Source organism: Aplidium turbinatum, chromosome 15 (assembly GCF_918807975.1).
Source record: "Aplidium turbinatum chromosome 15, kaAplTurb1.1, whole genome shotgun sequence".
In the NCBI taxonomy this organism is placed as follows: domain Eukaryota; kingdom Metazoa; phylum Chordata; class Ascidiacea; order Aplousobranchia; family Polyclinidae; genus Aplidium; species Aplidium turbinatum.
The window spans coordinates 6,723,617-6,735,675 of record NC_137486.1 but is presented as its reverse complement, the minus strand read 5'-3'; the positions used below and the strand labels follow the sequence as shown (position 1 = coordinate 6,735,675).

At 36.2% G+C, this 12,059-nt stretch overlaps 1 protein-coding gene across 1 annotated transcript; it reads right to left on the bottom strand.

Moving 5' to 3' along the window:
* Positions 1 to 362: 362 nt before the first annotated feature.
* On the bottom strand, positions 363 to 11,458 carry LOC145784193 (CAAX prenyl protease 2-like). The gene is made up of 4 exons (XM_082595966.1): positions 11,269 to 11,458; positions 8,363 to 8,654; positions 2,582 to 2,690; positions 363 to 1,668 (listed from the first exon to the last, which is right to left on the bottom strand). Exons 1-4 carry the CDS (start codon positions 11,382 to 11,384, stop codon positions 1,337 to 1,339), a joined length of 849 nt encoding a protein of 282 aa, XP_082452092.1. The 5' UTR covers positions 11,385 to 11,458; the 3' UTR covers positions 363 to 1,336.
* Between the last annotated feature and the right edge of the window lie 601 nt (positions 11,459 to 12,059).

Here is a 12,059-nt window from a genome sequence, read left to right as displayed (position 1 = left end):
CCATTCCCCATTGATGTGTGGTCGAGCGGAGAGTTTGTTGATATTGATCTTCAATATAAAACTAGAGGGTCGGTTCAAATACAGTACGGTAGTAATTTTTTGAGTTCATTGAATGTAGCTAACTGGCGAGTATTCTTTGGTTTGTCACTGCATCAACCAAATTTGGTTTTGTTCCCGCTAGAGTGATTCACTGCAGCAAACCTCTTTTCGCCATCGCATCTTCCCCATTCATCACTTCCTGACTTGGCTTAGTAAAGTTTGCTTATTAATATTGTTCTTCACCTTTTCCATTTTTGTACAACATTGCAAATTCATTTTTGTTACCTGTGTTTGTAGCCTACTATAACGCCAAGACCACCAGCATTTTTAGAGCAGCTTTATTGCGAAAGTAGGCAACAAGACTTGTACAGCACGCGTTTTTTGTATTCTTTCTTTCAATAAGTCATATAAAAGGGCATCAGTTGCACTCTAAATGCTAAACAAATACAATGTTGACAAAATTGCCTATAAATATAAAATAAATGTATTAGCAAAGCCATTGAAATGCTCGGACAAAGTCTTAGTTCTTGAAGCACACAAAATCGCTTGGCACAAAAATGATCAACAAGACACCATTTAAATAGCCTACGACTTTTGTAAACAAACGTCATTTAAGAAACCTCATTAAAGCAGTATACGATACTGAGCATGTCGTAAATTATATTGGTCGATCTCCAAGCATCACGTTTCCGGCATAGCTTTCAGTCTAGTGTTTTCGTCAATTCACAATAAATTGTGATGTTTGAACAATCCCATGTGGTGTGCACAGAGCAGTAGGACTATCCCATTATGGAGTTGTTCTCTGAATCTCTGGAAGCTAAACCCACTAGCCATAGCAGCACCAATACTGCTCCAAGTTCGATGACACTATTGACCGGTTTTCCGGTAGCATTCGAAGCAAGGAAGTAGGCCACTAAAATAGTGCGAACACTTGACATACGAATTTCAAGATTTCAATAACCACTATTTAGGTAACAGCATTGCCTTAACGACAGTAAAAATACGCCATGAAATGGCAGAAACTCTTGAAAACAATGCTTTGGGATCACGGTTCTAATTTTACATTGCTACATCTATAATAATGTTTAACTACGGTACGTTGGTTAATTCAATGTTTATAATACCTTTTTTTCATACGGTAATTAACATCTTCCCTGTGTTCTCATAAAGGCACAACACAAAGCTGACTTTTAAAAAAAATGATAAACCGATAGTCCACGCTTGGAATACGCAACTGTCACATTGAGGTAAGATTTTTGACATAAACGTCATGTTACGTTAATCTAAATTTAAAAACTCACTTTTGTGCGTACAAATTGTTGTGAAAAAGATAAGGCTCCGTTAAAGGTTGAAGCAATAGCAGAAAAGCGATTAAGCCAACTACAAAACAAGTGCATACGACTATCCTTTTAGGATGATGCAGCGCATGTTCAAATTCAGGAAAACCCATCATATTGCACAAGGAGTGGGAAACAAAGGCACTCATTAAGTGCCCTGTCCTTAGGAATATGTATGACGACAAGATACCAAAAACTGTGGTATAGGCAGCTTGAAACAATGTGGAGATGAGAATTGTAGGCAAGGTATTGTATCCCCCTTTATATTGTTCGTACGCATGGTGAAGGTGAGCTGAAAAATGAAATTACAATTAATAAAACAACTAAGCAGAGAAATTGTCTAAAAAGTCCTTGTACAATGTAAATTGGGATAAACTCTCGCCAGCTACTAAATTTGTTGAATCACAAAGTAGCAGTAGTTGAACTTATAAGCTGAAATTTCATGTACGGCTAACTAAAGTGAAAACCACTTAGTTTTAGTAGGCAAATGAACAGGCGGTAGAAATTAAAGTTTGCACACGCACAGTACGGTATATTACTAAGTACTCATTAGTACTGTACTACCATTGAATCAGAAACAAAATACCATATTATGAACAATACTGGGAACCAAGGATTAGATGATAAAAGCTACAGTATGCCACGCACCAATATAATTGGAGAAACGTGAGTGCTGATAAGGGCAAGAAAGGGATCAAGACCGTCTGGCGCGGCCGACCTGGCACAAGACGATTGACCGCTGCTGACCTGGCATGTGGACAACTTGTCGCAGAGATATCTCATTGCTAGACTATTTGGCGCAAAGCCGCCTATTTTTCGTTGAACCCATCTTGTCTTGTACGGATACTTTGTACTTTTGAGAACCAATATTGAATTCCAGACATATTTTTTGTTTCAATTAAGCCTGATCTTCATGATTAAACACTTGTAAAAAGTGAGACAGGCTCATTTCAAAAACAAGCTAATGCAAGCCAGGAAGTAATTACACTGTTATCAAATTAAACTTATACGTGGAATTTGGAAATACCTATGTCACAATACAAGTACCATTATATATGTCGTGTTGCCAAATTAGGCCACTCCTCATTTCAAAATATAAAATAATCTAAATCTTGAACCATCCTAAACGGGTAAATATATAAATCTTTCGGTATTCAAAGTACAGTACGTTATGCTTTAAAGAAGTGCCACATGAAGAGCTTTACCTAATCCAAAAAACCAAGGTGCAAGTAATATGGATACACTCTGTCCAAATGCCGGGACGAGAAGAGGCATCATACAGCCACGAAAGACAAGTTCTTCAGACAAGGGAGCCTGAGAGACAACATAAATTTTCTGTTATTTGAAGTCACTGCAAAATTGTCTAATTTTAGGCCCAAATAAGCAAATAATATAATGATATAAAATCAAAAAAGAAACTTTACCACGATTTAACAATCTTCAAGAGACAACAAAACTAACATAAATGATGTAGAATTTTTGTGACATGCAACGAAAAGTAAACCTCATTGCACTTATACAGTATAGGCTATACACTATACAATATGAGCTGGGCGACTTGAATGGGGAGCCCAAGACTGACTGCATATTATTCTCAGTGTAGTTTAGGAAAACATCAATAGTCTGGTGTGGTTTGAGGATATATTATCAGCCCAGGGGACTCAAACAACAGGGTCTGCTACTATTCGGTGAGTTCGATTCGGTGAGAGCCTGTTTGGTAATTTTTTTGAAATTTTTTTTGAAAATTATCGGGTACCGTAGGCTAATTATCATTGCCGCTTTTACATCATTTTAACGTCGCTAAAGGTTGAAATAAGACCCTAACCCTTAACCCCTAACCCTATAACGGCATTGTAGTTCAGGCCCTTAGGGGCAAAAATGAGCATCTTTAGGCTAAACGTGTTACACGTTGTTTTTTTGCATTTTTTTGTAGTTGATGAATCTAACTTCAATTTTAGTGGGTGCCGCAACTTTTTGGGTCACGTGATCACCCCCAAATCGGGGATTCCCCCCAAGTCAATTTTGAGCTCTTTTCACGGCATTTTTATGCAATTAGATACGTTATTTTTTTACATTTGGACTGACTGCCACTACAAAATACACGAGATAAAAATGACACAAAATTATGTTATTAATGACGTCATGTATTAATTTTTTGCTTGTTTTTTCTTATAGTGCAGGCCCTTAGGGGCAAAAATGAGCATCTTTAGGCTAAACGTGTTACACGTTGTTGTTTTGCATTTTTTTGTAGTTGATGAATCTAACTTCAATTTTAGTGGGTGCCGCAACTTTTTGGGTCACGTGATCACCCCCAAATCGGGGATTCCCCCCAAGTCAATTTTGAGCTCTTTTCACGGCATTTTTATGCAATTAGATACGTTATTTTTTTACATTTGGACTGACTGCCACTACAAAATACACGAGATAAAAATGACACAAAATTATGTTATTAATGACGTCATTGTGACGTCATGTATTAATTTTTTGCTTGTTTTTTTTTTATTGTAGTCGCTTGTTTGTTGTTGGTGTTACTTTTTTGGTTACAATAAGTTACCAATGGTTTTTCAACTGATTTGATTCGTATTGAGTGTAAGTACTAACATATTCAAAATCTTAAGGAATCCAACTTCCGGAAAGTGGTTATTTTCAAGATAGCTTACAAGATGGCCGCCAAACCATTGAACAAAACAATAAATTGACCATAACTCGGTCATCATATGACCAAAACATGTAGTTTTGGTGTCTATATCTAGGTTTTTATACCCTGTGAAGTCAATGAGACTATTCTCAGAATTGTTGAATTATCTGATAGCCTATAAATTCAATATGGCCATCCAAGATGGCCGCCAAACCATTAAAATAACAGTAAATTGACCATAACTCGGTCATCCTATGACCAAAGCATGTAGTTTTGGTGTCTATATCTAGGTTTTTATACCCTGTAAGTGTAAAGTCAATTAAACCATTCTCAGAATTGTTAAATCATCTGATAGCCTATAAATTCAAAATGGCAATCCAAGATGGCCGCCAAATCATTAAAATAACATAGTAAATTGACCATAACTCGGTCATCATATGACCAAAACATGTAGTTTTGGTGTCTATATCTAGGTTTTTATACCCTGTGAAGTCAATGAGACTATTCTCAGAATTGTTGAATTATCTGATAGCCTATAAATTCAATATGGCAAACCAAGATGGCCGCCAAATCATTGAAATAACATACAAAATTGACCATAACTAGGTTATCATATGACCAAAACATGTAGTTTTGGTGTCTATACCTAGGTTTTTATACCTTGTGAAGTCAATGAGACCATTCTCAGAATTGTTAAATTATCTGATGGCCTATAAATTCAATATGCCAAAACAATTAAAAATGTACAATAACAATGTATTGTTTATTAAAAAACCCGGTAAATTTCTATCACAGGGATTTCTATATATATTTGGGTTAACTGAGCAGGCATAAAGAGCTCATACGATGTGGTCATGCAGACTCTTGACATGATCAGCGTAAATAAAGCAAATGGATCAAGTATTACTAATGCTCATCGCTGTCACTCTCGATGTCATCGTTTGTAATTATGTGATTGCTGTATGGACACATGAACCAGTTTGGCATGGTCCACATCCAGCATGGTATGGTAGCACATATCTCCGGCAACTACAGTGAGGTGAACACGATTCGCAATTGCAGTGATCATTTTCAGTAGGTTGTCCGGGCAGCTTTCATGTCCGTCATGATTGGAACCATCTGATTATTGTCTACTTTCCATCCCCAGTCTAGAGCATCCATACCATCGTCAGTAGCCTACCCATCCTGACCATAATCTGGTAGTAAACTATGAGGCGGTGGAATTTGGTAAAGGATGATGTAGGTGGCAAACGTTCAGGGTGAACAAAGGATTTGGCTGTTTTAATTTTCTTGACCAATGTATTGTATCGCTGTGTTTCTAGGTTACTACTGCCATCGTTGCCAAACATAACGGTCATAGCTTTGTTTCCAAGATCCTTAATGATGTGGTCTGTCTGATTTGGGAGAATAAAGCAATTTGCACATTCTTTGATTATTGGTTGACTTTTCACTAGTTTCTTGAAAGCGTCTTCTTCCCGATACCAAATATCCTTGACGTTGAATCACAACCGGTGAATGCATGAATGAAGAGGAGCTGTAAGCATAATTATGTCTGGTCCGATGATTGCTTTAAGTGTGTTGATGTCGTGTGTCTTGGTTGCGTAAGCCTTTTCGGAGCGGAAGTAGAGGTCTTTAATGTTTGGGTCAGTGTCAGCATAGCATAGTATCAATATTAAAAGGTCCGTGTCTTCACCAATTAAAGTCGTACTATGTCGATGAGGGCTGTCCATCTGCCGTCTTGACGATGTCAACATCTGCATCACCTGGAGCGTTCATCACATTGCAGCTTCTATTCCTCAGTTGAGCAGAAATTAATCCTTCCTTGTTGGAAGCTCGAGGCAAGAACTGCTTCTTCTTTCCAATGAACTTGGTGTCTACAGTAAAGTGAACAACCGGGTGGACGTTCATCCCGCGTCTTTGATGGGTATTGTCTTTGATAGACGGACCACCATATCCATCAAAGACCACCGTTGCTAAGCGATAATGACGAATGGTAAAATCTGCATACGACTGTGCAATAGACCCATAACTGTCTCCAGTTTCAATGGCACTCGATGCAACAAGAACCCTCCATCAAGGACGTAGTGATCGGTTTTCGAGGCAGATTCTTTCACTACTTCATAATCGGCTGACATCACACTGCTGGCATGTTCTGTGATGGCAGTAGCTATTTGAGGCTTATCTACTGCAAGAAACAGGGTCTGGATGTTACGTGGCTGTCACAAGTAGTACTCGTCTTCCTCTCAACTGGTCTGAGTTTTTGGGAAATGACAGCAACAAAACTGCGTTATATCAACTGGTTCAACAAGCTGTGATAACTTCAGTCGATCCAAACTTGTTTACGATTGTTGTAACATCGTTAGATACAGCTCTTAACAATCAAACATTGGACATGTCTGAGGTTTCCCCATGTGATCACGAAGAGGCAGACACCCGTATGTTTCTCCATGTGAAACATGGAGAATCCGATGCCATAGTCAAAAAAGTAGATACTAATGTGGTAATTATTGCAATTTCGTGTTTTGACAAGTTAGAAATCTGTAAACTATGGGTTGAATTTGGAGTTGGAGAAAAAACTCGCTTCATTCCAATCCATGATATTGTTTCATCTTTACCTCAATCTCCGATGATTTGCGCTTCTTTACCTTTGTTTTATGCTATCACAATCTGTGATACTGTTTCGTCTTTGGAAAAAAAAAGGCTTGGGATTGTTGGATGCTCAATCTTACCGCAATGTGTGGCTTATTTAACTCTCTGAATTTCTCAAGCTCACCTAGTTCTATAAATGACATACAAAAGTATGTCATAGCTCTTTATGGCAATGGTCCTACTATCACGGATGTAGACGAATTCCGTTATATGATGTTTACCAATGGTTGCACTATTGAAAAGCTGCCACCAACGTCAGCTGCTCTGATGCAACATACACGCAGAGCGATACATTAAGCTGAAATACGGAAATCAAGCCTCGTAAATGTTCAGCAACTATCTTCTCCTTTAGCTTGGGGTTGGAAACATAATGATGCAAATCAGCTTGTTCCGTTTTGTCAGTCTACTTGTGGCTCTCGATGTTCCTGTAAGAAAAAATCCATAAAATGCACAAGTCTTTGTTCATGCGAGTACGAAACATGCAATTCGACCACAAAATATCCAATCCTCTCTGATGTTTCATCTTCAATCCACATTGACGTTTCATCTCCAATCCACACTGATCATTCAAGAAATGCTTTTGACTTTCTAAACTCTATCTTGTAACTTGAAAAAACTTGTCGTACACGAATTTTTTTAACATCAAATTACGTATGGTAGGAATTTAACATCGAAAACCGCTAGTTTTTTCATCTTGAATTAACAGTGTTAAGACTCTGACATTGCATCATCTGGGGTCGTGTATTAATTTGATTTGTAGATCATAATTAGGCCTACATATTATTTTAAATTTTAAAGTGGCATGACCAAAAGGGAAATTCACCCCTGGTAGCTGCTCTTCTGGTTATTCCCTTGAATGACGTCGTTATTGCGTCATACTGTACTGGAATTATTGTTATTGCTTGCAATTGTAAAATTTTAAGCATTTGCAAAACTTATAATGAGAGTATTTGATCGCTTTTTTCGGAATAAACTTACCTTTGGTTTCTGAATTTGAAGTTGTCTAGTTTTAATAATGTAATGATGACATCATAAACGATGCAATCATGACGAAACTACTTTTAGGAATTGTGAAATGGTTTTAATAACCGGTACTCCAACTAAAATCAACAGCAAACGACCAAAATAGGATAAAAAAGCAAAAAAATATATGTGATGACGTCACAATGACGTCATCAATCAAATTATTTTGTGTTTATTTTGTCTCACTTATTTGTATGTGCTTTTTAAGTTAAAATATACAAAAATCAAATATGTAATTGCACAAAAATGACGTAAAAAGAGCTGAAACGTGATTTCTGGGGAAATCCCCGATTTGGGGGTGATTACGTGACCCAAAAAGTTGCGGCACCCACTAAAATCAAAGTTGGGTTGATCAACTGCAAAAATATGCAAAAAAACAACGTGTAACACGTTTAGCCTAAAGATTCCCCTAAGGGCCTGCACTAATTGATAATTAGGCTACGGTACCCAATAATTTAAAAAAAAACATCACCAAATAAGGCTCTCACCGAAAAAAGCTCTCACCGAATAGGGAACTCACCGAAACGGGCCATTCCGCAACCAACAAACTGAGCAAAACTCAAGGTGGCAAAAGTTGTCTTATATTGTATAATACAACATTTGTACATGTACAGTATGTGAGATTGGGAGCAATGAACAAATCCATAAAGAAATCCCCACGATAACTGCTACTCACCACAAAATAATTTCTCCATAAAATGATATCTGATGGATTATAAAATGTAAAACATGAAAATCCATGATCGAGGATAAACATTACAACTGGTCCCAAGAAAAGAATTAATATCAAAAGGGCAGACAGAATTACAGCAGGAATAATTCCTTCAAAACGAATTCCAATCCACTGCAAAAAAGTTCCAGCAAAACCAGATTTGGGAGATGAACTTGATAGGAAAACTATATAGCAAGCAACCAAGGAAGCTAGAGTTACTCTAGTAATTCGTTCCTTGATGGTTTTTGGATGATCTCTGTAAGAACATTAATTTCTTTACAAGTATCCAAACACAAAATGCCTGACTTTTAATAATTGGAACAAATCGTTATTTTTCAAATATTTCTTTTATAATTGCGTTTCTAATTGCACATGACTATGTTATACACTTACTTCTATTATACACTTACACTGATTATGTTATAATATACACTTATACATAAATGGAAGTCATCAATTGGTAAAAAAGTATCAACAAAAATAACTAGCTTTGTCACAACAAATATAAAGTGTGATTTCTACCACTTTTTTCAAATAAGTACTAAAATCAAGTGCCTAACTTTGGAATAACTTCACGAGTGATATAAACTGGATTCTATATTTTTATCAAGTTTACTGAATATATTTTTGTTGTATCTAGGCTTACATCCGACAGTTGAAGATTTAGATTAAGTGAATGGCAAGAAAAAGCAAATCATTGTGTCCACATCTCATGAAGTGTCTTGCCAAAGACACAGCCACACTATTGAGCGGTGCCAAACCTCAGCAATGTAACCGACATGGTAAGTCTTGATGAAATAATTTTAGTAAAAAGACATAAAATAAAAAACACATAAATTGACAATTTTTACAATCATTGAAGGACAGGTCAATCCATTTGTCTTGATAAAGGATACATTTTCTGAAAAGGTCATATGGCAATCAACCAATCATACATCAAACATATTATTATACCACTAAAGTGAAATTATTATGATAATTTAGTGAATAAAGGTGGACATACAATATATATATATACCACTGTTTCACAAACTGTGGTACGCTGAAATCTTCCAGGTAGTACGTGAGAAACTCACTTAAGTTGACACGAGTTAAAATAATAGAATTTGAGCAAACTTTCAAATTCCACAATCTGCATTATTGCATCATAATTAATTTTATTTTGAGAGGATTTTAAAGGTTTATGACATCGGTCAGCAGTTCTCAAAATTCTTTGGAAAAGTTTGCAGGACTTGCGATGCACCAAGCAATAGAAATTTAAGTATATATATAATTTTTATTTATTTGTGTCTCCAGCCTTTATTCGTCTCAGGGTGAAGTGAATTAGAATTGTGCTATGTGAATGTTAGATCATGATGAATTACTACAGTTCAGGGATGGATCCAGCCTCTAATTTTTGGGGGGGTGCTGCTGGAATCTATTTTCATTCAAGGAGGTCCATCACTGTGGCACTGTCAAAATGTGTCTCGGCTGTATTTGGCATACTGATAAGCATTCATGTTGTTAATATATACAGATGTTTTTGTTTAATATTAATAAAGACCTGAAAACGGAGAAAGTGTGCATGAAAAATCAAGTCTTAAAAACAAGCATAAATAAAAAACACTCATGGTATAACAAAGTTCAAGAACGTGATGAAATTTTGGGAAATATTGTAAATTTTAAAAACATGAGCAGTACAAAAAACATATGATTATTTCCATTGGTACACATTCCATAATCTACACAGCATCAATTCGATACATGCTGATATAAAAGATATAAAATGCTATGATCTATCAAAATATAAAGTAATATGTTAGCGGTTTGAAATTTTTGGGGGGTGCGCAGTGCGCACCCCCCCCCCCTGGATCCATTCTTGCTACAGTTGCATAATAATGAGTTCAAATGGACATGTTAAGGGATAATAATTAATATCATACTACAAAAAGTGCTCAAAGCCAAGCAGAGCAAATTACATCAAGCATAGTAACTAGCCTACTCTCTAAAACCTCCACAACTTGTTTCACCCTAAAAGGGGAATCATCAGAAGGTCCATATTAAAATAGAATCTTAATTTATGTTAGGGGATAATTAATAACACTGAATCTGTAAGCGTTTCATTACACCAATTGAGTTTAAATACAAAGCAGAATCATTGTGCTAAGCTGTTAAAAAATTAAAATGATGCACCAGAGCGCCAGAACACACAATTTGAGAATCTCTGACATCCTAGGTTGTTCAACAAAAACACCAAAAGTTTTCAAAGTTGCTACTGATGGCAGCAATAGTAGTGCAGGCTATTTATTGGACTTCCACTTATGCAACAGTCAAACAGCTTAACTATTATAGGTATTTAGTTTAATATTAACAAACTTTTTGTCTTGAAGCCTTGTGCTAATATTTATCAAACTTGCCTTTAATTGTACTGTATTGTAGAGATTTTCTGAATAGCCTACCGGTATGTACAGCTACCGCAAAATGACTTCGGACCTTTTTACCAAAATTTACATCAGGTTTGTAGCTGTGCGTTTTACATCAGATCATACCACTAACAATAAGCATTGTGACTAACAATGCGAAGATTGTGAAAAATGTGAAGAAGGTTATAATAATGCAATATGACAAATTATTAAGAAAGGTCCATAGTTTTTATTAAAAAAATTTATTGTATTACAAAATGCTTGTTTTTCTTGAAAATTTAGAAAGGTCCGAAGTCATTTTGCGGTAGCTGTACAGTATATGTATATAAGTGGTACACAAACAGAACACTGAATGAAACTTCTGAATGATACGCGAATAGAAAAAAATGTATGAACCACTGCCAATAAACAAAAACTTTTATGTGGCTCTTAAGCTACACAAACTTGCAAAAAAGAAAAATAACTCACCGTGGAAGCTGTTGAGATTTTATATATAGACTTCCAACGTACAATGTAGAAAACAAAAAACAACATGAAACTGCTCTGGTTTTGGAAATGTCATCAAAACATATTTCAGAAAACATACCGACATAGATCACAGTATGAAGTTGAATCAATGAATAGTACTTCAAAGCAATTCACCAACTACACAATATTATGCAAGTACCTGTGGCAATGAGAATCAGTTAGAAGAAATATAGCCATTTTTTGAAGCTTCTAAAATTTTTGTTGATATGAAAAAATATGCAGCAACTCTTGTTAACAAATAATAGAACCAGGAGCTGAATAGAGCTCTAGTCTGATATAACCTACACTGCACAATATACAAGTTTCCACCCTGGTCAAAAATGGAAAAACCTAGAACATCACACAACTCAGGCGAAAGAGAAATTGAAAAAAGAAAACTAATCCGGAAAAAATGATGGTTTACGAAAATGAGAGAACTTGTGTACCTGGGACTGGTATATAAGTCCCCCCCCCCACCCCCCTTGGTAACTCATCGCAAAGACAGGACTCAATGGACATGGCTCTTTCGCCTTAGTTGTGTGATGTTCTAAGCGTTACCGTCAAAAAAGGTATGAGGAGACGTCATATATTGAAATCAACCAAAAAATAGAGTGAAGTGTGTGAATAGTGCCTTCACTATGCTATTTTCTACCCCTAAACCAGTGGTTCTCACAGGGGCGTTTCCTCAATGGAAGCAAGGGAAGCATTGCTTCCCCTGTCAAAATTGAAAAAAGAGAAAATGATATTTTTAA